Consider the following 27,673-nt stretch of genomic DNA (forward strand, 5'->3'; position numbering starts at 1 on the left):
GACAACATAACAGAGTTATTTTTGATCCTGAATTAAAATTTGATAAACAAATTAACTCTGTAGTCAGAGCCAGTTTTTTGCAGCTTAAGGCTTCGAAAGCTGAAAAGTTTTCTCAGTTTTAACGATTTAGAGGTTGTTATTCATGCATTCATTTCAACCTGGATTACTGTAACGTTCTTTACGCCGGAATTAACCAGTTCTCACTATCACGTTTACAACTGGTACAAAATGCTGCTGCTCGCTTTTTGACAGGGACAAAAAAGAGGGAGCATATTACCCCTGTGTTGGCTTCACTTCACTGGTTACCTGTTAAATTCAGAGTTGATTTTAAGGTTTTAGTTTTTGTTTTTAAAGCACTTCATGGTCTTTCCCCAATTTACATTTCAGATCTTCTCCATTTCTATTCTCCTGCGAGAACGCTTAGATCGTCTTCTCAGAAGTTATTGATTGTCCCAAAATCTCATTTAAAATCTAAAGAGAACAGAGCTTTTTCAGTTCTTGGTCCTACACTCTGGAACTCTTTGCCTTTATCCATCAGATCATCCTCTACGTTATCTTCTTTTAAATCATCTCTTATAACATACTTTTTTTCTCAGGCTTTTGCTTAATTTGAAAATACTTTTTTGTTTTGTTTCTGTTTGTTTCTTTTGTTTGGTGATGTTTTGTATTATTTTTATATTTAATGATTTTAAATTTTATATTGTCTTAATGTTTTTGTTAGTTGCTATTTCTGATGTCTTTGGCTGTGCAGCACCTTGGTCAGCACTTGTTGCTTTTAAGGTGCTATATAAATAAACTTGACCTTGACCTTGAACATAAACTATAGATTTTTCTTGCATTGTTGGCACTGCACGTGTTTATTTATTTATTTTATGCTGGCAAAGTTACAATCATTTGCATTAACTGCATAATACTGGACTTATTTATTATTATTTACACAGTACACAATTATATAGTAATTCTAAGTTTTATTATTTATAAATAAATTGATATACTAAATGTATTATTATTATTATTAACAGCAGTAGCATAATCCTGATTGCAAAATTACAATGCTAGGATAATTTGATTTGTTTAATCACTCTGATTTTGCTTAACCATCTGTAATGTTTATGTATTTTATTTATTATTTTATTTTATTTTTTATTATTTTCCTGTTTGTATTGTATTTTTGCATATTTTTGTAAAATGTATTATTTATTATTATTTAAGTATTATTATTTTTAAGTAGCTATGTCTCAGTCCGTAAGGACTTACAGTTGTACATATGCTAGTCTATATTGTTCTGTTAAAATAAAATAAAATAAAAAATCTGATTGCGTAACAGACAACAGCCCAGTAGATGGCGGAATGAACACAGTCTGTGAATCATCTAAAACTAAAAGAAGAAGTAATTCGTAAAGTTCAGGCAGTGCATTATGCTGTGTATTTCTGTCAGATTGGTAGTTTTGTGTTAGTTTATTTTCAGGGATGTAACTTGAATGCGTGGTTTATATTCCGACCAGTATAACCGTGGCCTTCTATGTGGCTGCAAGGGGAAACTTTGAAGGATGACTTCGCCTCTTTTAGTCCACCAGCGCTTTTTCGCTGTCTGGAAGCTGCAGTGGGGCTCGCTGAACGCAGGGACGAGCCTCATACTCCATCAGCCGTGGTGGGTAACAGGATGGCCGTGTGTTTTCGCTGCTGGTAAGAAATACCAAATTGACCTGCCAGTAGTCCACGAGGAAGACCTTGATGAACAGTTTGTTCGTGGGTCTGGTCCTGGAGGACAAGCCACCAACAAAACCAGCAACTGCGTGGTGCTCAAGCATATTCCCACGGGTATCGTCGTGAAGGTGAGTTCATTCAGTATGAATTGTTGCTAAACTTTTGACTAGTTATCTGGTGGGTGTTCAACTACTCTGTAAGTTTATTGCTGCTGTATATGCGGAGGTCGTTGCTGCATAGATATATATTTTCCCATTTATTGATGAGATTAGCATAACAATAATAGTAATTCCCATATTCTACAAGCAAGAAAACTCTATAAAAACGTAACAGTGCCAATCAGAGTATGTTTTTAATTGATATTGATAAATGGATGATCTAATATGCTCCCTTTGCCTTTTCTTTGTTAATTTCATCAAACTGTATTTGTAATGTTGATCAATCAAATGTTTACTTCGGGTTTAAATTAGTAGTGCATTATTTCCTTAATTAAAACTAAAGTACAAAAAGTCTAGTGTGGTTATAAGTAGATCTAAACTGAAAATCTGTGAAAATTGGAAATAATTTTAATAATCTTGAAAAGATAGGATGGCCGTTTTGTGTGTTGCTGTTTGAATTTGACTTGTGTTGTTGTTAGGTGAGGATGAATGGTTTTGAATTAGGATTACTGGATAAAAAGCTTTAGCTAATATGGTTGATCCTGACAAATGGGCCATCAATAAAGAGACGAATAGAATAAGTTGAACCCCTATTAATCAAAAGTTATTTAAGTAATAAAATTGTATATCTAATTTTAATTTTTTGACAAAGTTGCGATGTCTCAAAACCCTCAGAGAATGGCACCCATGATGCATTGGTGTCAAGCCAACATAGTCTTGTGTAATCTATCAATTCCAAACTACTTTAATAAAAAGATCTCATGTTCTCTTGCAGTGTCACCAGACCAGATCGGTGGATTTGAACAGAAAACGAGCACGGGAGATTTTACGCGAGAAACTGGAAATTGCATATAAGGGTGAGGAAAGTGAACTGCTGAAAATGAAAAAGGAATCCATACAGAGGAAACAGGAAAAACGGCAAAAAGTAAATGAAAACGTGGAAAAAAAGAGACGATTCAAGGCGATGCTGTACTCAGACCAAGATGACAAACGCTGAGGTGCACATGATTTCAACCTTTTTTTCCCTTTTAGTATTAATTATACACTGTGGACAGGATCGCTTTAACAGTGTATGCTGTAAATGAAGATATTGAGGACTTGAGTATGATTTGGAGAACTGGATACAGTGCTTGGCTCTGTTATAGCAATTAACCTTTAACTTTGTGTTTAATAAATAACTTTTAAGCTTGTGAGCAAATCGCTCTTATTTCCATGGTTTTGTTGAAATGAAAACTAAGGTTTCTGTAAAGTGAGAGGCCATAGCTTGAGTACATAACATCTGGTTAATAAACAAAGATGCAAAGAGCACAGAAAGGCTGATTGATGATTTATGTATCTGCATCTAATCTACACAGTGCATCTACAGCGAATAAGCAGTGACTTGTGTGATTGTACAGGAAACAGAAACACATACCAGTCCAGCTGTAGGATACCAATCCCTCTCTGGTCAGATTCATTTAACCCAAGTAAGGTGGGTTAAACTGACTTGATTTTGAATCATCCAATATTATCCTTATTGTCAGTTGGATTCAAAATACTATTAATTTAAAAGGTATTATGTCCAAAATTTTTTTTGCTATTTTTTAGTAATTTTGATGTCAGCAGACTCTCAATTCATTCATTCATTCATTCATTAATCATTTTCATAAACGGCTAGGTGTTACTATCATAAGTGATTATGTTCAAGCATAATTAATTAAAACAGTACAAACATTGATCACTATATATATATATATATATATATATATATATATATATATATATATATATATATAATTTTGTTAGTGACACAATTGCACTTATTCAGAAAATATGTATTAGTGTCCATCAGAAATTATGCGACTGTAGTTTATAATTAAATATGTAATAAATATTGAATATACTTAATGGTTAGACCATGTACTTTCACATTTTGATTTCAGTATTACATTTGAAGTATAGAATTATAGTGAAGAACTATAGATAGAAAAATAGCATTATGAAAATTATTTGCAGAATTCACCCTGTTAAACATATGTTGCAAGGTTTAGGTACATTAATAACTTTTAAAATAACAGCATTGTGCAATTTTTCTTTGACTGCATGTGTACAAAACTTGTGGTTTGTTTTCGATTATTAAAAAAAAAAATTTCATAGTAATACAGTTACCACATTTGTAAATCATTAGTACGTTGACAGGTGTTTAAAAAAATATAACTAAAAAAAGCACTCTCTTTTGTACTCTTTGTATACATACACAATTTATAAATACTGTTTTACTACATAACTGGAAAATAGCGAATATTTCATGTCGGAAGTACGTCACGTGGCACGACGCAAGTAGTTTACTGCTTCCGCTTTCAGTAAACCAATCACAATCCGACTGTTCAAGAGCTTGACCAATGAACGCTGCGAATGATATTTAAAAACCCAGGCAGCCTGACTGAGTTTTTGTCTCAGCATGCTGTAGTGTTTATAATCCGTTTCGTTTGTTGTGAGAAATCCAATACAAGATGGGAAAAGGTAAAAAAAAAAAAAAGTTTGCAAATTAGCCTGACACTCACACACAATCATTCGTTTACCGAACTCGTAACATAATAATTTTGAGTAATAAGCATTGTTCATGTACTCATCAGGCAAAAAGTCCTCTTCTGCCAAACGAAGACCAGTGGACGGCAGTATAAACGAGAAAATAGAAGAAGCTAAAGAAAACAAAGACGGGAAACCCACGGTAGGAGAAATGCGTTTATATTCGTTCGGTACGAACTGTATGACTGTTACTGAGCGATGTTGTGTACCTAACGTTATTCGCCTTAAACGCGTTAAGAATGTATTTCCTCATAAATTAATTTGATTTATGTCTCTTTGTCTTTCAGACATGCCAAGGGCAGCCAACAATACATAGTTGTCTGAATCTAAACAAGCCGCTCCGGAATAACCCACTTACCCTTATTTTAGACGAGAATACAGCGACGGACCGTTTACCTAAAGACACCAGCAAACAGAGTGAAGGTATTTGTTTAAATCGTAATAACGATATACTTATTTGTCATTTGATTTCACCCAGATTGTTTTCTCCAGAGTTGGTTTTACTTTGACTGCTTTCTTCCTTCTTTGCTTAGTCAAAGATGTAGAGCCGAATGCACCTAAAAAAGGGGACACTGCCAAACAGAGCCTTATTTGTGGACATAATGAGCAGACTGATGTGCCTCATAAAGAGTCTGGGACAAAAAAGCAAACAAAATCTGGGCAAAGGATAAATGGTGAAAAGTCAAAAGACAAGAAGTATGTCTAGTTTTAAATATCTAGTAAACAGTTGACTGTTTCAGTCATTTATTATTTGATTTAGTTAAATATTGTCTGTGTGTTTTCTGGTTTTATAAGTGGGAAAAAAAAATTTTTCACTGAGAAGTAAAATCTTCTTACAATGTTTTTCTTTTTTTTTTAGATTGAAAAACAAAGAGTCTGAATCCAATCGAAAGGTCACAGATTATTTTCCTGTTAGGAGAAGTTGCAGGAAAAGCAAAGCTGAGTTGAAGGTCTGTAAACAGAATCTGAAGTGTTTTTTTTTTTTTTTAAATGATTTATTCTTGAAGTGGGCAAAATGCATGTTATAGAGCTTATTGTGAACGATTCATTAATGTATTTTTCTTTAAAAAATTGAAATCATAATTACATACTTGGATCTTCTGGTAAAAATGTCAGACTTCCTTCTGGTGACGAGCAAGACTACTTCAATCATTCACGGGGCTTTTATGCAAAATCATTTTCTATAAAATTCGAAAACTTATGCGCTTTGGCTATTAATTTGCACGTCAACTGCATTTTGGAGGCCTGAAAGTGCAGACCGTTTTCAAAGTGCAAGTTTATCATCTCTGTGTAAACTACAAACATTTGTGATAAGGGTGACATCATGCCAAGCATATTAGCTCAGTCTATAGGGATCCATGTGAATGAGTTGACGTCTGTTTGCGAAACTTCTCAAAAATGCAAAGGAAAAAGGTTTCGCTTTTTAGTACAATCGTTGTCGTGTAAACATACCCTTAGTGCACAAAAACTCCGCCCCTGCGAACATTGATGGCCACACCTCCATCTCGATAACCAATCAATAACTGATGCATTGAACCAAGTTTATTCTATTAAATCCAGAGCTAAATGTGGACATGTTGTGTTCAAACAGTGTGAAAAGCAGCAGAACATTGATGATCTCATCAAAAACAATGTTGAAGAGGGGCTCAAGGTAAGCTTTTTAAGCAGTTGTTCTACATTTTAACTTGACAACTTTTCATTGCTTTGGTTTAAGCATCTTTATTTTCAAAATCAGGTGAAAAGTATTGATGGAAAAGGAAGAGGTGTTTTTGCAGACCTAGCATTTCAGAAAGACCAGTTTGTAGTAGAGTACCATGGGGAATTGTTAGAGATTGCTGATGCTAAAGCAAGAGAGTCTCAATATGCTCAAGACCCGACCACTGGCTGCTACATGTACTATTTCCGCTACCATGACAAAACCTACTGGTGAGTATTTTGGTATGTTTTTACTTTTCATAAAAGTCTTCTGGTGTGAAGATTTTGAATTTTACTTTGGCTATTGATATGCTTTAATGCAAGAGTCGAGGTAAACATTGCAATCTGTATGAATAGACGTGAACTCCACAATTTAGTCCGAGCCTTTACTTGGAATTGAGAGAAACTGAGAGTCAATGGAGAGACATATTAATAAATCTATTGTTTGTGTCCTTTTCTAGTGTGGATGCTACCAAAGAAACCGACCGTCTGGGCCGACTGATCAACCACAGTAAGAATGGCAACCTTCGGACCAAACTGCATGAAATAAATGGCACACCTCACCTCATCTTCCTGGCTTCCAGAGACATAAAAGTAGACGAGGAGCTGCTTTATGATTACGGTGACCGCAGTAAAGAAGCCATCGCTGCTCATCCTTGGCTTAAGCATTAATTCACTCAGTTTAGTTGTCTTGTTCTGATAGCATTTAAATTAATGGAATAACATAGACATGCAATGATGTTTGGAGTTACCTTTCACTGCAATAAGTGGCACCATAAAATGAATTGTGTGGTGTTTTGAAAGACCCACAGCACATGTAAAATTGTTTTTAAATGACTTTTACATCCTGGGTTGAGGCTGCATGATGTGAACCTTCTGAGCTAAGTGTTTAACATTTTTATAGTTTGGAAACTTTTACTCAATTAAAATGTACTCGCCCTCATGTCATTCCAAACATTTAGGACTTTGTTTTATTCTGAAGATAAAAAGATATTTTGAAGTATGTTTAAGCTGTTTATTCAGTGGAAAGCAATGGATAAAAATATCTTGTTTTGCGCAAGAAAGATATGTTACAGATGTTTGTAATGACATGAGGGTGAGCAAAGTTTCTTTTTTTTTTTTTTTTTTTTTTTTTTGGGTAGACTATTAATTTTAATAAGGCATGTATAAGAATACCAGCCTCTGACTTTAAAGATATGAGTATATTCAAATAGGTGTAGTTGCTGTACACTTGCAAAATTAAGAGTTTATTCGCAAAGCAATTATACCACGTTTTTAAGAAATTGTTGGTTTTGAATCCTTTTGTCTTTAACTTTTTGTTTTATGTAAAAACATAATGGTTGTTTTTAGACCGTTTCTTTTGATCACCAATACATTTATAATTGAAATAAATTGTAAGTAATGAATAAATCTTAAAAGCATAACATGTCAAATCTTATACCATAAAACCATGACAACTCCTGTAATTCCAATCATAAGAATCTAAGGCTAAGTGATGCACTTGCTAATTTTTTTATACTGTAACTTGCTGCAAGAAACACATCAGTTACCACCATAAAATAGGTGCAAAACACTAGAAAACTGAGTTCTGTAAACACAATTGACTGAATTTATATTACTGGTTGTTAAAATGTAATTCAGAGAGCCATTATACTTTCAACAAAAAAAAAAAAAAAACTTTGTGACATAAACATTTTTATAAAGGATACTGGAAATATAGGACATAGGAAACATCCAATACAAACAAATAGAGGAAAGGACGGCATCAGACACGTTAGATGGAAGAAGTTGTACATTTTCTTTATTTTTATTTAAGAGGGCCAAATATAGTTTAAATAATTCAATCTCATGTTGTTACGCAACTACACGTTAAATCCAGTTAACTCCAGTAATCTGTGTACAAACAACAGGGTCCATGTACTCAGAGTAGCATTTCTTAATACCTAGTGTTGCAGAAAAAGTCTCTGCTGTCATAAAATTTGTCCAGTCTACTACTTAATTACAATGAATACTGCGAGCCAATAATAGTGAATTATTCCATTCATATGGCCGACAATTTACCACTTCACATACCTTAATGAGATTCAGTGCACTGCACATTACTTCATACAGCAGCCTTTTTTTGTGTTTTAGTTGAAGTACCTCAATTTTAACCTTACAATTCCTTGTGTTCCCATGTTTATTAAAATTAAGACTAGAAAGTGCATAATCATATGGATAGTTTCTGTCCTTAAGCTTGTCAACACCTGCGACAGATACAGTCTGAAGATGTTTTCTAATTCAGTAAGCTCTCAAATAAGGTCTTAGAGCTTCAGATGGCATATAAACACCAAATCAATGTGTTTCAGCCAGTTTAATTAGGTTTAGTACTGTCATCAAAATAGTCCCTAAATGTGTCATTGTACTATTCATAAAATTGATTCTATTAATGTCATATATTACAGTAAAAGATACTGTGGAACAATGTTAATGAAAATATGTGTTTCAAATATTCAGAAAATTAGCTGAGGGAGGTGTTTAGAGGGACATTTGCTACTTTGATATCTTGTCATTCATGTTTGCATTCACACTCAATGATGAACAAAGTGAGAACTGTCACAATCACAGAGTTAAAAATGTACACGATTAAAAACAATGAGCAGGAGTAAGGTGAAGGATTTCCAGCCAGAAATTGGAAGTATTAAAAGGATCACTTCCCATCTCTCCTCACCCTGTTGGAAGGGTTGCATGTCTCAAATGTGTTTTAGTTTGCACTAAATCCTGGTAACTATTTTTGTCGAAATGAGAACCTGAAAAAGAGAGAGACCATTTGTCAGCAGCATTGACACACAGAATCATAAAATATGGTCAATGTTACAAAGACCTAGATAAGATCTAAAACAGCATTCTTCTTTAGAGCAGAAAAGCTTTAGAAAGAACAGCTTAACATGGCTTAATGCAGAGTTGTGGACATACGTTTACCGAGCACCTGTGTGGACTTTAAGAAATCTCTGCCAATCACAAAAGAAATGTCATAAACATACATATTATTATACATATTATCAAGGGTGCCAAGGTTGGAAGACATTACTATGTGAACCTCTCTGTGAACACCCAGCTAAAGTCATTCTTTTGTGATTTACTGATTTCAGCATAAAATCTGGTTTCTTCATAAGGTAAAGAACATTCTGTGAAAATGTAACCTTTATATCTTTAATACTGACTGAGTAAAGCCATGTCAAAGATTGAAATCATAGTGAAATTAATGGTTGAAATCAAACTTTGATGCTTGTTATCTCATAATTAGATTTTGAGACTTTAGCCTGGATTTCACAGAGAGGGTCACATATAACAGAACAGATACAGCAATAGAATGATTATCTCAAACTAACAAAGTTTTTCTCTCCAATACCTAGATATCTTCAGGAGTTTTTCCTTTCTAAATCCATTTCTGGCTTCCTAACTGGACACTCAAAGACATTAAAGCACATTTCTTGTGAATCTATTGACACCGAAACATATACCTCTGTAAAGCTGCTTTAAAGCAATATATTTTGTATGATTTTGACAAATGTATAACTCAAGGTGGAAGGGTAAACTCCACTGGGCAGGACTCCAGACCTGCTGCACCTTCCAGCTCACATGAGTCTTCAATAAATGAAAAAAGGTACAGAAATTCTACAAGACACAACAGGTTTACAGGTACACACACCTGCCTTACAATACTGACATATGTATTTTAAGTAGCAATTTAAACTACTGATCGAATGTTTGGAATAAATCAAATGTAGAATTTAGAAAGAAGTCCCAAGGCTACGTTTTTTTTTTTTATTAAACATACAGTAACATTGTGAAATATTATGATTTAAAATAATTGCTTTCTATTTTAAAATGTAACTTATCCCTGTGATGTCTAAGCTGAATTTCATCACTATTCCAGTCTTCAGTGTCACATGATCCATCAGAAATCATTCTAAGTTCCACTAAATCAGACTGTTCCATTTGCCCCCCCCCCAAAAAAAAGTAATTGTCAAAAAGAGTATTAAATAGGCTATATAGTTTCTAAATGTCGTAACTGAATATTTGAACTAAAATTTTATTTATTTAAGATCATAAGGGTTAAAACAGTGTGTCAGCCAACTCCTACTTTCAGATGAATAAACGTATAAGTATAATGCTTTGAATATCAAAATGACTGACCTGGAATTGCACAAAGCTCTGACAATGACGAAACTATTTAAAAGCACTCACAGTTTCTGAATGGTGCTCTTCTCTTTGTGCTCCTCTGTAACGCTGGAGGGTGCAGGTTCTGACTGAGGAAGGGTCTCCAGGTTTACTTCCACCATCTTCTGTTTGGAGCCCAGGACTCCACTGCAAGCACAGTAGATGCTAAATTTGACTGAGACCACTCATATCAAATGAATTATTGCATGATGTAATTTCTCTCAGAATTGTTTTATTTGCTGTTGAGATTAGAACAAACCAACACACAAGTCAGAAATTTCCATTTTTGCACAAATTTAGAAAAGAACACATTGTATAATGGAGTAACTCAAACACAGCAGTTTACTGGTAACTACATAAAAGAGACATGAGTTGAGTTGATAATTTGAGCACTGAAACCATGTTTTTACCTCTTGTAGAGCTGTAGTTCCTCTTGGGCCAACAGCAGCTGGGCTTTAAGTTTGTTTCTCTCTTGCAGAACCTCCTTTAACTCCTGCATGGTGAATCGTGGTCGGTTTGGGTCTTTTAAGTCCACGACTAGTTTGTTTGGACCAACAGTCTGCTTTAAAAGAATAAAATATTATATACTGCCCTAAGTATAAATAACTGTTTGTACAAACTATAGACTGTAGCCTTCTATTTAAGTTAGTCAAATAGTAAGTCTTGCATAGCTACAAGATTAAGACCATTAACATGCATTAAGAAAATAAATAGGGTTAATTTTGATTTCATGCCTACTTTAAATCTAGATGACTTTTTGGGGTTCAGCTCATAAGCAATATACAAAATTCAAAGGAATATGTTGACAGCGTGTTACCACTCATTCCTCCTTTTTTATTGATAAAAAAAGCAAAAAATCTGGGTTAGAATGAGGCATTTAGAATGGAAGTAAACAGAGCCAATCCTTAAACTTTGAAATACTCAGTTTCAATAGTAGAACCACGTGTCACAATAATAAACCCCAAAACGACTGTAAAAATGATGATTTAACCAGCTTTACAATTCAAGTAACACAAATGTTTTAATAGAACAACTGATGCAAGTGCTGCTAAGTCTCACATTTGCGCTTTTAAAGGAGTTGTTCATCTAAAAACTGGAGTGGTGTGGAGTTTTTGTAATGTTTTTCTCAGCTGTTTGGAAGGCACCCATTCTCTGCAGAGGATCCATTGGTGAGCAATGCTACATTTCTCCAAATCTGTTCTGATGAAGAAATGAACTCATACACTCAACACTTATACATCTTTGATGGCCTGAGGGGGAGTCAAATATCAGCAAATTTTCATTTTGGAGTGAACTATTCCCCACTCGCCTCATTGTAGTTTTTTTTTTGTTGTTGTTGTTGTTTTTTAAAGATGGATGAGTTAAAAAAACTAAATTTAATAATCGACATTATGCTATAAATGCTGTCGACTGAGCTTAACTTGTATTGAACCGGAAATATTCATTTAAGAGGAACCCTGCTGGAGCATCAAGAATGATGCACAAACACTGAACTCCACTTGAACCCACTCACATTGTTAACATCACCACTCGAACCTTCTGCTACTCTTTCCATTTCTCGCTTCATATTATCGAGTTCCATCCTCAGCTCCTCCAGCGACAGGTTGTACTTGTTCACCATGGTCTCAAACATCTCCAGCACACGGACGATCTTGAACTGTAAATCCGAGAATTCCCGGCTACCTGTGTTGACTTTTAATAAATCTCTGCCGATCACGTAAGAAATGTCATAAACATCTTCAACAGTCATTTCCAAAACGTCCTTGTCGAAAGCCTCCATGGGTGAACTGTCGTGCCGTCCTTCCATTCTGATCCAAGACGAACTATGTAATCACTGCTAAAAAAAAAAAAAAAAAGAAGCAATCTTTCCCAGATATGGCGAGTTCCAGTTCACCGTCCCAATGCATTCACAAATTATCCGACAACTTCCTCTTCCAAACTGGATCCTCTACTTTACTGCAACTTTGATCGTTTGAGTGACGTGTAAAGCAGCCAATGGCTGAGTCGCTCAATGGGCGAGACTGCCTGGAGCTCTGCCGACAATTTCTACTATATTCCGCAGATATCTCCATATGTATCTCCATTTTCTCCAAAAATCCCGTGCCTAGTTCAGTATGAAAACAGAGTTTCACCACACAAAGAGACCAAAAGTGACAAGTGGCAATAAATAAATCTCAATATTACGTTAGCCTACAACAATGCACGTTATAATATATATTGTAACGTGCATTGTAACAGTTACTGCCTTTCCTCTCTCTGTAAGCTTCTATTTGTCTTTATGAAATATTCCATTTCAGTAAATTCATTAAAATTGCATTACCAAGATGCACAGTTTTCCCAGTTTAGTTAATGGCATTTATTATTATTTTTTTTTCCAAGAAAACAAAATTATTAGGATTAATTTGCCTTTTAGATAAAATGTTATGTAAAGATGCTCCCAGTGGTGTGGCAAGATGGCCCCCTTTCATATTTGTGACCCTGGACCACAAAACCAGTCTTATGTCGCTGGGGTATATTTGTAGTAATAGCCAAAAATACACTGTATGGGTCAAAATTATCGATTTTACTTTTATGCCAAAAATCATTAGGATATTAAGTAAAGATCATGTTCCATGAAGATATTTTGTAGATTTCTTACCGTAAATGTATCAAAACTTAATTTTTGATTAGTAATATGCATTGCTAAGAACTTCATTTGGACAACTTTAAAGGCGTTTTTCTCAATATTTTCATTTTAAATTAAATTAAATTTTTTTGCACCGTCAGATTCCAGATTTTCAAATAGTTGTATCTCGGCCAAATATCGTCCGATCCTAACAAACCATACATCAATGGAAAGCTTATTTGTCACATTTGTCCTTTTTGTGCCATTACAACATACATTTTATATTGTTTCCATTTAATTCCCACAATGTATTGTGTGTGTGTTGGGTGATGCATAACTATCCTCTACATGCTAAACTTAAATGTATTACAGTTTACGGACATTGTTCTTAATTGGAGATTCTTCCCATCTTATCCTACATATATATATATATATATATATATATATATATATATATATATATATATATATACTGTAGGGGAGATGAGAGTATATTCTCGCTTATAATAGTGTGCATTTACTGCTAAATCATAACATATCTAGATCTGATTTTTAGCAGGATGATATCTAGTGTGTTAAATGACGAAATAAATATGCTTTCCGATTTGGTAAAAAAGTTTTTAAAAAAAGGCACAAACTTTTTATTTATTTATATGTAGAATATATATAAAATACACCTGGTATCGCTTTTATTAATATTTCTGAAAAGGGTAAAATACTATTCTGTAATTTTACAATTCAGTTTAAACTGAATGGCTACAGAATTCATGTAAACACATTTAAAAACACCTTTCTATGAATTATATACAGTTGTGCCAAGTTTACACCACAATGTTTGTCACTAAAAAAATAAATAAGACTGTTTTTTTGTTTTTTTTATTTAGTACGGAAGATATTTCACAGATGTTTACATATATTATGCCAAAACACAAAATAATAACTGAATGTACAAGATTATATGGTTCGTAAGTTTCTTCTTGGTGTGTCTAGTGTGTGTAAATCCACTGTGTGGCAGTAGATGTTCATTTTCTCTGGATCAGGTCTCATCACTGCTCTATCGGGACTCCTCGACTGCTCTTCGAGGTGAGGAAGAGTGAATGAATGCTCACTGATCTTCACTAAAGCATGTGCTGTTTTTACTCTGTTCCAGACCGGTGTGTTTTTGTGTATTGATTCAAGTTAATTGTGTGCTGTGTAGATTTAGTCACCTTATTTGTGGTAAGACTATCCTTAGCTGTTTAAACATGCTATTGTGTCGACAGTAGCTTATTCTTTATTTTTTGTGCATTGTTGGATAATTTATATTTATTGTTGGATAACTCTGGTTGTTTTTTATTAAGGAAAAGTTTGACCATTTGGAAGCTGTTAGTAATTTTTGGCTAATCCAACATCTTCTGCACATTTCACTCCTACACTGTAAAGTAAAAAAAATAAAAAAATTAAAATTTTAAGGCAACCAGCTTCAGCAGATTTTTGAGTTTGCTCAACTTATTTTTGTGGGAGATTCTCAAATTCTTGTTGTATATAAACTTAAAACGACAAGTTGAGAAAACTCAAAAATCTGCTGAAGCTGGTTGCCTTAAAATTTTAAGTTGGCTCAACTTTTCTTTTTTCTTTTCTTTTTTACAGTGTGACAGTGCCTGTCGAGATGTGACTTTTTAACTCGTGACATTCAGTGATGCTCAAGGCAACACCTTAAAAAAGTTTTCATGACCTCCAGACTTGAATAGCTATAGGTGGAAATCCTGCAGATGTGAATAATAAGCTATAAAATAAGCCATTGACTTCCATACTATTTTTTCAGTACTATGGAAGTCAATGGCTACCTTCATCTATTTGGTTACTAACATTCTTCAAAATATCTTCTTTTGTGCTCAACAGAGAAAAGAAACTCACACAGGTTTGGAACAGCTTGTGGTTGAGTAGCCTAAATGATTAAGCTACAGAATTTTCATTTTTGGGAGAACTATCCCTTTAATCATATAGTTCAATCAATATTTTAACGTAGCTACCTGGTTATTGACATTATGTTTTATGTGTAGAGCCAGAGGAGAAGGTCCTCTGGTGTGTAACCCGACCAGGCTCCTTGTAGTCACAGTCATTTGGTCCTCCTCCGAGACGAGTCCACACACTTTGGTGACGCAATGCCGCATAGATTGCCGTATAGTAGTCCTCTGTGAGAGACACACACTGCGCATGCTCAGTATCCTCCTCGTTCCAGAGGGAATCAGCGAGCGCCTTCATTGCAGGCGACGTTTTCAACAGTTCATGAGCTGAAGTCAGTTCTTCTGCGATCCTCGTAATGGACCCTCAGAAAGTAAGTGGCAAACATTTAAAGTGTTTAGATGGAATCGAAGAGCTGAAATGTCGCAGCGGTCCATTGTGATGGAATCATGTGTTTATTATTCTATCATATCGCTTTTATGCGCAGCACCGTTAATAATCGCCCGGCTCTGTAAATAGACCCTGCTTTACATTCATACCAATGAAACGTAGGCTAACAAATATGCTATATTCACTGTTGGTGAAAACTGCTCTTGAGGCCTTTATGAATTGACATTGGCGTTTTAAAAATAGTGTTTGACCTGTAGCTGTAGGCAGCTATATTGAGGAAGAGGATTTATATTAGACTGAAACTGGCACCCATGTGTTTTGTGTTGCCGGTTGTGAAAATGTTACCTTAATGTCGCGTGTTACGTTACATTGGACTGAGCCCTTGTTACATAATACCAATATATTCTATGCTATATATAAATGACAGTAGCTCAACGTTGTGTCCCATTCTGTAAAAATGTGTTATGTTGATGAACGATACAGATTATATAACGAGAGAGTAAAATGACTGTATATATTAACATTTAACCAGCATTACTGAAAATACAGGTTACATAAGAGTAGTAAGTATTGTATGTCATAGGTTTTTGTAATTGCATAGCACCTGCGCTCCCATGTTTACTTAGTAAAAGTAGAAGTAAAGAGAGGGGAAGTGAGGAATAAACAACAATGTGCACATGAACAGAAACAGATCTCTAAACACACACAGGACATTTCATTCCTACTTTCTATGTTATTCTTCCATGTTATGTTATGATAGCTGTGATGGACCTTCGCATGGGTGTGTTGCATCTCTGTGTATTAGTGAATGTTCTTACTCTCCTTGGCAGTATTAAATGCAAGTCATGTTGAGAAGTTTAGCATGGTGTGTGTGTAATGACTAAGCAGCAATGCTGCTTCATTGTGGTCATGTTTTTATTATTGAATCGATTTGGGAGAATATTGTATATAAATAAGCATGGAAATACACATATGCGCATGTTTGCTATATCAGGGTCTAATCGAGGCAGGGAATAGCACATGATCTGAGTGCAATCTGACTGTATTGTCAGGAAGTGGGTCATACCGTTGTGGGTCTTCAAAGGAGTCAGCTTTCAAAGGCGACGCAGGGTGTAACATTGGACTTTTCAATGGGTGGCCGTTCTATTCACCTGTAATGCAAAATCCATCTCATCTGGAGTCCGGCAGTCAGAGGAAACGTGAGGGGATCAGATTGCAGCTCCTGAAAGTTAGATCAGGTTTACTGGCCTCCATAAACTCCTTAGTGATAAAGTGTAAGCATGTGAATCTATTACAAAGGTGGACCTTATTGTTTGTTGGTTTCTAATTCTGCACTTCAAGGTGTGGATCTGGGGTGGTCATAGAGCAAATTACAGATAGTTAGAATCAAATCTGACTTATATGTCTGAACTAGGTCAGCTATACCCTCTCATGTTTCCCTTTGCAGTTGCCTCTCAATAGTTTTGTGTTGACTAAGCTTAGAGTTGTGGAACTGACAGACAGTTTCAAGTGTTTGAAATCTTAGTAACACTTTCTATGAAGCCAGCATTTATAATACATTATAAGGGTATTCTTAAGGCATTATAATGAATGCATAATGCACTATAAAAAACCTTGTAATGTGTTATAAAATCTCATTAATAATCATAACAATAATTATAATACATTGTAGTACTTACGTATTTGTGGTTATAACTTTTAAGAGTATGATTATTTATAACACACAATGAACACCATATTAAATCTACTTCATTTATAATGGGCTATATCATAGCTTGACATTGTTTAAGATTTAAGATCTGCACAGTACCTTACTATATCTCTCTCATTATTTTTATATTATAAAAACAGGCTTCATAGAAAGTGTTACCGAAATCTTTAGCGATTTTAAAACTCATCTGAATGGCAAACATCCTCAACAGATCGAGACAAACACCAGTGCCAATATTCCTATAAAGGGCCTGCTCACATGATGTTTATTTGGTTATTTCTTTGTGTTTCTTCACACATCACATGTCTCATCGTCTCATATTTCATCTCAAGCATGTTCTTCACTACAAGATCTGTCACTACTTCTGTTTACTTTAAACATGTAATAGTGAATATTTGGTAACACTTTATTTTTATTACATGTTGCATGTACTATAGAACTAACAGTCGTTTATGCATAATTAAATGCAACTGACCCTAAACCAAATAGTAATCCTAACCAATAGTAACAGACATGCTCTCCTCAGCAGTATTAAATGCGAGTCATGTTGAGAAGTTTATCATGTTGTTAATTAATATCGCTCAGTATTTATTATTGTGTAATTACACTGTAACAAGGACATCTTCAAATAAAGTGTAACCAAATATTTTTATGATTGATTTTCATAGTTGAAGTAAGATCACAAGTTTGGGTCTGATACGAAGGTAGATCAATAAAAGCATCTGAAGAGTAGAAAAGTGTAGGATGAAGGCATAATGAAAAATTCAGTATTGCTATAGATAGTATTACTGTGTTCTTCATATAACAATAAATTAATTTAATTTGAAAAGCATGATTTTGTGTTGATTTCACCTAAAATGGTTTGTTGAGCACCTGATGCATTCAGCCCTAATGATAAGCTTTTAGAGTAAGTTCAGATGCGTCTTGTGCATTCCTAGCTGTGATAATGACAACAACACAGTCGATTACTTGTGTTTTAGGAAGTGCAAGCTGGGACAAACCCAACTAATGCAAGGTTGTGTATTTGATGTGTCTATATGATTAGAGTCTGAATCTGAGAGCAGTGTCTTTGGATTAGGCCCAGAAGCCTTTATCCTTAACTAGCACTCTCTTCTGGACACAGACTATAGAGTGTGGTGTGGATTTGAGGGAATTAGGGACCATCTGACCAAAATAGTATGCTCTACGTCATCCAGTCTCAACCCTATTGTTGACTTTGTGTATGTGTAAAATGGTCATCTCTGTGAAGAGGGTTTTTTTTATTAACCCCTGTGAATGTTTATCTTTTTGTGTATTATATTGAGAGGAAATAGTTGTGCAGTACATTATAATAGAGTTATATAGTGGCATAGCCTAACATACGTGGTAGCCTACATTTCATATCTTGCTTGTGCTACCTTTTCATGCTGCCCTTGATTTTTGCATAATGGTGTGATCTCCAACATACATCATTTCATTAAACAAAACAACTAGCTACCTCAGCAAAACAATTTCGGAGAAATATGTGAAAGTTTGCAAATGCAGATTCACAAATCTTAAAATATATTGAAATTTGTCAACACACTATACTGATAATATTATGACTGACTCCATATGTTTAGTATAGTATATAGGTATTTTGTATTTAAGAAATAAATCATTAGTCCTTTCTGCTGAACTAATCCCTCAGCTTGCTTAATCATGGCATGCTTCTTTCTCACAGCATCTGATCTGATAAGCATTTACTCCTCTCTGTTATTCATGCATATTAGGTTTCTTCGACCAGCCACTCCTGCAAGCACTAGGAATTTTATACAGAAACCTGTGGATGTAGTATCAATAATTCAGTGTTGGTAGGGTACAGGTATACAGCAGAAGCAACAACAACTTTAAAAGTACTAGTTACATTTCTGTTTAACATTCTTCCCTAAATTCCATGAAAATTCTGTCATTATTTATTCACCCTCATGTTGTTCCAAATGCATATGATATGCGTATGCTTGTACGTATGCGTATAATTGCTATTGCTTGACAGAAAACAACAGAGACATGAAACAGTATAGCTCAGCTCGTCCTCCATGAGGGTCACACAGCATCAACTTTTAACACTGCATTCATTAATGCTTTGATACATTAATAATGAAATACACCACCTCTAAGGGACAAAATGGTCATTTGTCACTACAGATAGTTTGTGCCTTTTCTTGTGGATCTTAAAAAACATCTTTTGCAAACATCTACAGAATGTCTCTGATTGGTTAACCCACAGGACTCCCAGATTGGCCTTGTGGTTGGCCTCAAAAAGGCTGTGGCAAAACATCAGATGGCTCAAATTCAAAGAATACGGCAGGGATTTTCAACCCTGCTCCTGGAGAGCTATTGCCCTACAAGGTTTAATACCAACCTCAAATTTTCAAGTGATCCTAAAGACCTTGTTTAAATGGTTCAGGTGTGTTTGATTAAGGTTGGAGCTAAACTCAGTGGGTCTCCAGGAGCAGAAAATAGGTTTATTTTAATTGGTCATAACTTCTGGAGAGAAGTAGTGCAAACACTATCAAACAGAGAATACTTTGAAAGGCTGTGTGTTTGATTTGATACATACACTAAGATTGGGATGGAAGACCCAGGGCAGTTATTGCCCATTTCCTTGGCTGAAGTTGCTGAGGTAGTTAAAAATTTAAAAGAGTGGCAAGGTGCAGGGGGTGGATTATATTCACCTTAAGATTCTAGAAGGCTCTGGATGTTGTTGAGCTGCTATTTGTCGATGATGCTGTCCTTATGGCTTAGCATGCACTTGGGTGGTTTGCAGCCAAGTGTGATGAGGTTCTAGGATTTCATCATTAGCAGGCTTATAGCCCTCAGTGAGGATGTGAAGCACATGTCCTTTAACATCTCTAAAGAGACCATAGTCTAGGTAGTGACACTTTCTAAATTGGAATGACTGTATTAAAATATTAAAAAAAGCCAGGGTCACAAACTGAAACTCACAGAATCTCACAAATGCTAATACAGTGGTTGCACTTTATTTAACAGTCCTGTTCTACATCAGTGTACTTATTATAATAACTTAGTAACCCTAAGATAACCATGACCTATATTATATCAAAGTTATTTTCTTGTGTAAGTACACTGTGAAGGTCTTTGCACACTGAGTCTGAAATTTTCTCATGCATTTTTTCGTATTCGTGATCCTAAAAATGTTATCATGCACAGAAACCTTGCATATTGCGTGTTAATTAATCTGTTGCGATAAAATTCGCAAAACAGTACTATATGTAGTCTTCAAGCAGAGAGGATGATTTTGTTGTCCTCTTGCTTCTTAAAAAGTAGAAGAAAATAAGAAAATATTGGGTCCATCCAATCCTGAGATATAGAGAGGAAAGAGAGTCCCCCTTCCTTATTAAGGAGCAGTGGGATTATCACGGGTGATTCAAAGTTTACTTCCGAATGTCAGTGGCTCAGTTTGATGCTTTGCTTGTGATAGAGCCACATATTAAAAAGAAGACCACCAGTTTCTGTGAACTCAGTGTGCAAGGATCTTTCCAGTGCTTTGTGCTTCGAGATGAAGTGGATGAACTTTACAATCGCCAAAATGCTTGCTGGATGTGAAAAACAAAGAAAATCGAACGCAATCCAAATTTTTTTATGACGGACGAAAGTTTTGGAGGCAGTGTGTAAACATGATTGACACAACGTGAGGTCGTATTTATTTTTCAACCTGTGAAAATTTCGGACCATACCACAATACCACATTCTAATTTGTGGAGATTCTGACTTAATTAGAAATATGTGGAGATTCTGATTTAATTAAAATAGCTTTTTAGTCAGGTTCAGTGCTCACTGTAAGCTGGTCCTGCAGCAACCCTCTACCTCCCCCAGCTCCACCTGTCTAGATCTGATACAGGATTTATGCATGGCTATTCATACAGCATTTCTTACATTCTCACAACAGCTTGTCTGTAAATGAATTAACAGTAGCAAGTACATACTTGCTCTGCAGCAGCAGCAGCGTGCTTAGCAGATCTAGTCCTGTACTAGTACTAGTAGTCTAGTACTAGTCTAGTACTAAACTAAGTTCTCTGTGCTAATAGGGCATTGTCCGTCAACAGTTGTGTGTGGGTCTTTGTGACGTCACTTTGTATAGATTCTGCAAACGAAGCCTTGTTCTGCGACACCTGATTTATGGGGAATAAAAAAGGAGTGAGAGGAAAAGTGAATTTTGCATAATAGGTCCCCTTTAAGCTGCTCTGAATTACAGCGACTTACCTGATCCACAAAGTTACTGGATCACAAGCTTCTTCTTTTCACTTATTTTCCTCCTTTGACCAGAGGATTGTCCCTCCACTGAAATTTGATTATCTTTGCATATAGCCATGTCATAGAAACCTGCAGCGGTGGCACTCACTAGAGAGCAATCAGATAAAATAATACATCTGTGCTGCACACTTCAAATGACCAACTCCCATCTCTTATGGCTCCCTGTCTGTGGTGGCAGTTATTGACCTGGTATCCAAATTTGTCAATTCTGTCAGGGTTTATTGATCTCCGTTTGGTGGTATTGGTTTTTAAAGACGATCTTTATTGTATTTATGTATTGCATAGCAAATAAAAACCAGTGTTATTCCTCAAGTAGAGCATCTGAGAAGTTTCCACATGAGTTGCCATATGGGACACAGTGAACAAGCCTTAGAGGACAGAGATGAATATATATTAAATAGGTCAAAATTCCTCTGCTTTATAATAGCACAGCTATAGCAAAGGCATATGAATAGGAATATGTGAATTTATATGTTTTAAAATATATTTTAAATATTTATTTTTTTAAATATATACAATTTTAAAATAGATTTAATAGATTTATTTTGGATAATGCAGTTATGTGATATGGGATACAATTAGCTTGAGATTGATGTGCCATCAAATAAATGCGGACAAGCAACGTATCCTTTGGTCATTAGACTTGATAACTGAAATAGCACAATTTCATTAAATCAGATTTACATTACAAGGTATTCTGTTTACAAGTATAACACAAAAGTAGTGTGCTTTTGACTTACAGAGAACATGAAAGAGATTGAAAATGTATGGATGAGCCTTATGTTTTCTTGTTTAATTTTATTTACCGCTTATTTGTTGCACTTGGAGGTCTGGGGCATGTTATAGGGCAGTGTATTTTGTATGTTGTGTTTAACTTAAAAAAAAAAAAAAACCAATAAACAAAATGTTCAAAAAAGGACCTTGCAATAACTGCAAGAAAGGTCAGAGGCAAAATTCTCAGAGGTTCTCCATAGCACCAGTGCAAACAAGAGGGGCTGGAACTGGAAATAAGAGAGTTGGAGGTTCAAGAAGTGCAATGCATGTTAAAAAGCTGTCCACATTGCAAGGCATTGTCCAGGCAATGTGAGACCTTGTCAAGACTTGTGTCATGCAAGTAGAAAGATGTGAGACAGTGTTCACACAAAAGAATAATGGGTTATCACGGTTTTAAATTGGCAGTTTAGCAACATACAGTAATGAGAAAAAGTTTTTGCCCCTTTCCTGTTTTTTAATTTTTGTATATTTGTCACACTTGAATGATTCAGATCATCAAACAAATTTTAATTACACAAAGATAACCAGATTAAATACAAAATGCAGTCTTGAAATAATGATTTCATTTATTAAGCGAAAAAAGCTGTCCAAACCTACCTGGCCCCCTAAATCTAATAACTGGTTGTGCCACCCTTTGCAGCAACAACTACAATCAAGCATTTGCAAGAACTGCTAATGTGTCTTTCACATCACTGTGGAGGAATTTTGGCCCACTCTTCTTTGCAGAATTGTTTTAATTCAGCCACACTGAAGGGTTTTCAAGCATGAAAGGACTGTTTAAGGTCATGCCACAGCATCTCAATTGGATTTAAGTCCGGGCTTTGACTTGGCCACTCCAAAACCTTAATTTTTTTTTCTTGAGCCATTCAGAGGTGGACTTGCTGGTGTGTTTGGGATCCATGTCCTGCTGCATAACCCAAGTGCTTACAAACTGATGGCCGGACATTCTCCTTCAGGATTTTCTGATAGAGTGTAGAATTCATGGTTCCATCAATTATGGCAAGTCATCCAGGTTCTGAAACTGCAAAGCAGCCTCAGACCATCACACTAACACCACCACATTTGACTGCTGGTATGATGTTCTTTTTATGAAATGCTGTGTTGGTTTTACGCCAGATATAACGGGACATGCACCTTCCAAAAAGTTCAACTTTTGTCTCATCAGTCCACAGAATATTTGTCCAAAAGTTTTGGGGATAATCAAGATATTTTTTGGCAAATGTAAGGCGAGCCTTTGTGTTCTTTTTGGTCAGCAATGGATTTTGCCTTGGAACTAGGGCTGCACGATACTGGAAAAAAATTCACATCGCGATATTTAGTTTTTCTACGATATATATTGCGATAAAAAAAATCACCAGATGACTTAAATAGCTCTATTTGGAAAGAAAAAAAAAATCGATGATTGGGGTGATTTTGTAGGTGAGTAAATCAGATTAGGAAATAAATTACAAGCATAGATAAATATAATAGAACAAAGATACAAATGAAATAGACTTTCTATTTTTAAGGCAAGTCTAACAGTATTCAGGACGCAACAAAATACAATAGAACCCATTTTAATCAGTGATGCTGTGTGACTGACTACACTGGATGCGGCACGACATGACAAATCCCTGCGAGTAAACTGATGCTGCCTCGTTCTATTTATGACGTACTGACACAGAGTCGCTTTGTCGTGTCCAGTGCAGACAGACTTTGGGGCCGTTCACATGGCTTGCCTAAAAACACGTGGAAAACGCCAGCCGCACCGCATTCTCCTTCCTTCCAAAGTGCTCGGGAGCTTGCACTTTCGTGGCATCTGCCATTGCTAAGCAACCGTGAACTGCGCTCTCCTCGATGACGCGGAAGTTTCAACAAAGGATAAATGGATTTCCAGCGCTGAAAATCACTTGCAGTAGCTCTGCTACTAAATTTATTTAAAAATGGATATCTCTGTACAGCTGTCGCGTCTTGTGTAGACGCAGTGTCTGTGTGTGAGCAAAGATAACAATCAGTATAAATATAACGATCAGTATAGGCCTACTAAACATCACGCATCCTACGATGTGACTATCGTGGATGCGCACATCGCGATATCGATGCTGAAACGATATATCGTGCAGCCTTACTTGGAACTCTCCCATGGATGCTGTTTTTGCCCAGTCTCTTTCTTATTGTTGAATCATGAACACTGACCTTAATTGAGACAAGTGAGGCTTGCATTTCTTTAGATGTTGTTCTGGGTTCTTTTATGACCTCCTGGATGAGTTGTCGTTGTGCTCTTGGAGTAATTTTGGTAGGCCAGCAACTCCTGGCGAGGTTCACCACTGTTACAAGTTTTCTCCATTTGTGGATAATGGCTCTGACTGTGGTTCGCTGGAGTCCTAAAGCCTTAGAAATGGCTTTATAACCCTTTCCAGACTTATACATGTCAACTATTTTGTTTTTCACCTGTTCTTGAATTTCTTTAGATCGCGGCATGATGTGTTGCTCTTTAAGCATGCTTCACTTTGTCAGACAGGTTCTATTTAAGTGATTTCTTGATTCAACAGATCTGGCAGTAATCAGGCTTGGGTTTGGTTAGTGAAATTTAACTCAGCTTTCTAAAATAATGTGATTAATCACAGATCTTTCATGATTTAACAGGAGGGGGCAATTAATTTTTCACGTAGGGCCAGGTAGGTTTGGACAGCTTTTTTCCCTTAATAAATGAAATCATCATTTAAAAACTGTATTTTGTATTTACTTGCATTATCTTTGTGTAATATTAAAATTTGTTTCATGTTGTTTCATGGCACTGTAATTGGCACTGTTCTACGCCCTTATTGGTGCATGAACAATATGGCTGATTCTGTAGTCAGAATCTTTAATCGTGATAGTCATCTGGTATTTAGATATCTGAGCAATCTCACAATTCTTGATGCCAATTTTAGTATCATGTGGAACATGAATAAAAGGCTAACTAATGTAGGTAAAATATTCTCAAGGAATTTTTGAAGACAATTAAATAGTCAGCAATAAAATAAGCACTAAGTAACAAATGACAAGCAATAGGACTGATACAGTAAATACAACAAAACAAAGAGACAAATGCTAAATGAGCATCAGTATGATTTGTTTGTTTGTTTTTTGCAGGATGCCTTACAGAGGATAATTGCCACATTAGCAAACAAAAATGAAGAACTCCAGAATTTCATTGAAACGCTGAATCACACTTTGGGTCAAGTTCAGGTGAGTACTCTAAAAGCACTCTAAAATGAAGTTACGATATACAAACTCAGCAACACTGTATTCCACTGTATACATTAGCTACTGTATACAGCAGCAAATCTGGTTTACACCACCAGAGTTGCTTGGAGGTATTTCTAATCCTGGTGGCTAGTAACAAATGTCATTACCAAACAAGTTTATGTCAGAGTCCCATATTCTCATAGTTTTGACTTTTTGTCATAATTATGATGTCTATTAATTTAACTTCTTATCTCTGATGATGTTTTATATCATAATTATGAATACGCATCTCAACTTTTTATGTCATGATGACTATGATTTACCATAGATTTAGCGTTTTAGCAGCATTGGAAAGTTGCCTAGCCTTTTTGAACATGAATGAGTTTAGGTCACATTTTTACTGCAGGTCGCTGGTGGTGTGAGTGGGGATGGCAAACAAATCCTTCAAGTTTTTATTACTTTAAGAGTAACGGTGGTAAACTGATTTTGGTTTCCCTTCATTTTGAAATTTTGTCATGTTTCAGGTCAACTCCACACAGGTGGTGTCGGATTTAGAGGAGGAATTTGACACGCTTTACTCCATCCTGGATGAGATGAAGGAGAGTATGACAAACAACATCAAACAGGAAACAGTCCGGAAATCACATGAGCTTCAGGTAACTATCTCAAACAACTTTGGGAATGGCACATGTATTTACACGTAGTAAATCCCCAAACTAATGTAGAATCAACATAAGTAGTAATTCAAATAATATTTGTTTAATATCGATTCTAATACCGATTGCTCTTAAAAGCAAAAAAAATTCTTAAAAATTCAAATTACCCCATGAACACCACTCTCTTGTGAATGTGTGCATGACAGATAGCGGAAGCTAGAGATTACGGTTTATAAAGTTTTAAATATAGAAATTTTTCCTACACAAATGCATCGATTCACTTCAGAAGGCCTTTATTAACCCCTGGAACCATGTATAGTACTTTTTATGATGGATGGATGCATTTTTTGGGGTTTTAAAATCTTGACCACCATTTACTGGGATTATAAAGCTTGGAAGGACATTTTTTTAATATAACTGATTGTATTTGTCTGAAAGAAGAAAGTCATATACACCTAGGATGGCTTGAGGGTGAGTAAATCATGGGGTAATTTTCATTTTTGGCTGAAGTATCCCTTTAAATTGAAGGTTTTTAATCACTCATTTATCCATGAAATTTTAGACTTTAATAGACACAAGTCGTCTATTTGTAGTATACTGTTTCTGTTTATCATTTATTAATGACAATTAGAGAACGGATTAATCTTATAATAACTTTGATTTATATAAATTTATAACAATCGTCATGTAAACGTATTATAATAAATTATAATAGATGCCACATTTAGCTTCATCTTTGTGTAGTTTGAACTAATTCCAGGTGTTGTTGCTCTGTCACACTATTAGATTATTATTATTTTTTTTTTTTTTATGTGAAGATCAGCATTAGTATTAGGAGGATCAACACTTTAGGATCTGTCCGTGAATCCCTAATGATTTAATAAACCATTCACTGTTTCATTGTACCGGCTGCACTTACACCTGCACACCATTATCAGTTGCCTGCTCTCAGGAAAGATGTATTTGTAATTATTTTCAAGACTTAAGGAGCTTATATTAATCACAGAAATTAATGCATTGTTTTCCCCAGCCCTATGCGTATATGCTTATAAAATAACACCAGCACTTCTCATATTGCAAGCAGGATCATAGACTTAGTTTTCACATAACTTTGATTGCATGTGCATGCAGTCAGTGTTTTTGTTTAAGTTTCTGGTAAGTGTGTGTGTGTGTAGTTGGCTTTGGTTGGGCTGGTGATGTCATGGTGCTGTAATGGCAGTATTGTGCCCAGCCTAAGTCCACTGAACAGGAACAATACCAGAGAGAGAAATGAGCTCAGATAAGTGATTAGCCATCAGCACCCTTCCCATCCTTAACCGCGTAACAGTACGTAAACACGCCGGCTGTTGTTCATTACTGACAGCTGCGGGAACCTTTATAGGGTTCTTTTTATCTGTAGCTTCTGTGTGTCTTTCATTTTAATCATAAAGTTCTTCAAATTGTACATATGTTTTATCACTTTTTTTTTTTGTCCACATGAATCAATCTTATACACCACTGTCTTAATATTTGTCATTGACAGTGAAGCAAAGCTAGACATGGCTTTCCTCTTCCTAAATTGACCATTATTGTAATAGCCTTTTTTTCTTTTTTACCTATTTCAGAACATTTAATATTAAGGATGCACTGGTATAAACATTCTGATTACCAGTGTGATGGCAGATATGTTTTACTATTTATGTTTACTAAATTAACGTGGTAACACTTTATTTCTATAGTCCACTTTAGACATTCTACTAACAGTAAGTAACTTTGC

At 35.4% G+C, this 27,673-nt stretch overlaps 4 protein-coding genes across 7 annotated transcripts in view; 3 read left to right on the plus strand and 1 right to left on the minus strand.

The window, feature by feature from the left end:
- Positions 1 to 1,364: 1,364 nt before the first annotated feature.
- mtrfr (mitochondrial translation release factor in rescue) lies at positions 1,365 to 4,565 on the plus strand. Its single transcript, XM_058775982.1, has 3 exons — positions 1,365 to 1,835; positions 2,641 to 2,863; positions 4,481 to 4,565. The coding sequence occupies exons 1-2, from the start codon at positions 1,551 to 1,553 to the stop codon at positions 2,860 to 2,862; spliced, it is 507 nt and encodes a 168-aa protein (XP_058631965.1). The 5' UTR covers positions 1,365 to 1,550; the 3' UTR covers position 2,863; positions 4,481 to 4,565.
- On the plus strand, positions 4,027 to 7,206 carry kmt5ab (lysine methyltransferase 5Ab). Its single transcript, XM_058775978.1, has 8 exons — positions 4,027 to 4,367; positions 4,481 to 4,575; positions 4,721 to 4,856; positions 4,967 to 5,129; positions 5,293 to 5,383; positions 6,025 to 6,084; positions 6,169 to 6,359; positions 6,590 to 7,206. The coding sequence occupies exons 1-8, from the start codon at positions 4,358 to 4,360 to the stop codon at positions 6,798 to 6,800; spliced, it is 957 nt and encodes a 318-aa protein (XP_058631961.1). The 5' UTR covers positions 4,027 to 4,357; the 3' UTR covers positions 6,801 to 7,206.
- Positions 7,207 to 7,234: 28 nt separating this feature from the next.
- Positions 7,235 to 12,304, minus strand: rilpl2 (Rab interacting lysosomal protein-like 2). 2 transcript variants are annotated; one of them, XM_058775981.1, is made up of 4 exons: positions 11,845 to 12,304; positions 10,742 to 10,890; positions 10,359 to 10,478; positions 7,235 to 8,917 (listed from the first exon to the last, which is right to left on the minus strand). In XM_058775981.1, the coding sequence occupies exons 1-4, from the start codon at positions 12,136 to 12,138 to the stop codon at positions 8,896 to 8,898; spliced, it is 585 nt and encodes a 194-aa protein (XP_058631964.1). In that variant the 5' UTR covers positions 12,139 to 12,304; the 3' UTR covers positions 7,235 to 8,895. The 2 variants fall into 2 exon arrangements, with proteins under 2 accessions (XP_058631964.1, XP_058631963.1); XM_058775980.1 differs by having other exon boundaries at positions 10,742 to 10,893; positions 11,845 to 12,303.
- Positions 12,305 to 15,102: 2,798 nt separating this feature from the next.
- Positions 15,103 to 27,673, plus strand: part of fsd1l (fibronectin type III and SPRY domain containing 1-like) — a 39,614-nt gene continuing 27,043 nt past the window's right edge. For all 3 annotated transcript variants that reach the window (XM_058775874.1, XM_058775875.1, XM_058775876.1), the window contains exons 1-3: positions 15,103 to 15,253; positions 25,166 to 25,261; positions 25,786 to 25,917. In XM_058775874.1, coding sequence (XP_058631857.1) covers positions 15,239 to 15,253; positions 25,166 to 25,261; positions 25,786 to 25,917 — 243 coding nt within the window. In that variant the 5' untranslated portion in view covers positions 15,103 to 15,238. The remainder of the gene's footprint in view (positions 15,254 to 25,165; positions 25,262 to 25,785; positions 25,918 to 27,673) is intronic.

Source organism: Onychostoma macrolepis, chromosome 05 (genome assembly GCF_012432095.1).
Source record: "Onychostoma macrolepis isolate SWU-2019 chromosome 05, ASM1243209v1, whole genome shotgun sequence".
Classification (NCBI taxonomy): Eukaryota; Metazoa; Chordata; class Actinopteri; order Cypriniformes; family Cyprinidae; genus Onychostoma; species Onychostoma macrolepis.

Coding starts and splice junctions, on each gene's coding strand:
- kmt5ab (XM_058775978.1), top strand. Junction 4,857..4,966: donor CACCAGCAAACAGAGTGAAG/GTATTTGTTTAA, acceptor TTCTTTGCTTAG/TCAAAGATGTAGAGCCGAAT. Junction 6,360..6,589: donor TACCATGACAAAACCTACTG/GTGAGTATTTTG, acceptor GTCCTTTTCTAG/TGTGGATGCTACCAAAGAAA.
- rilpl2 (XM_058775980.1), bottom strand. CDS start 12,138: ATGGAAGGACGGCACGACAGTTCACCCATGGAGGCTTTCGACAAGGAC. Junction 10,894..11,844: donor CGAGTGGTGATGTTAACAAT/GTGAGTGGGTTC, acceptor ATTCTTTTAAAG/CAGACTGTTGGTCCAAACAA. Junction 10,479..10,741: donor GAACTACAGCTCTACAAGAG/GTAAAAACATGG, acceptor CTGTGCTTGCAG/TGGAGTCCTGGGCTCCAAAC.
- mtrfr (XM_058775982.1), top strand. CDS start 1,551: ATGACTTCGCCTCTTTTAGTCCACCAGCGCTTTTTCGCTGTCTGGAAG. Junction 1,836..2,640: donor CCACGGGTATCGTCGTGAAG/GTGAGTTCATTC, acceptor GTTCTCTTGCAG/TGTCACCAGACCAGATCGGT.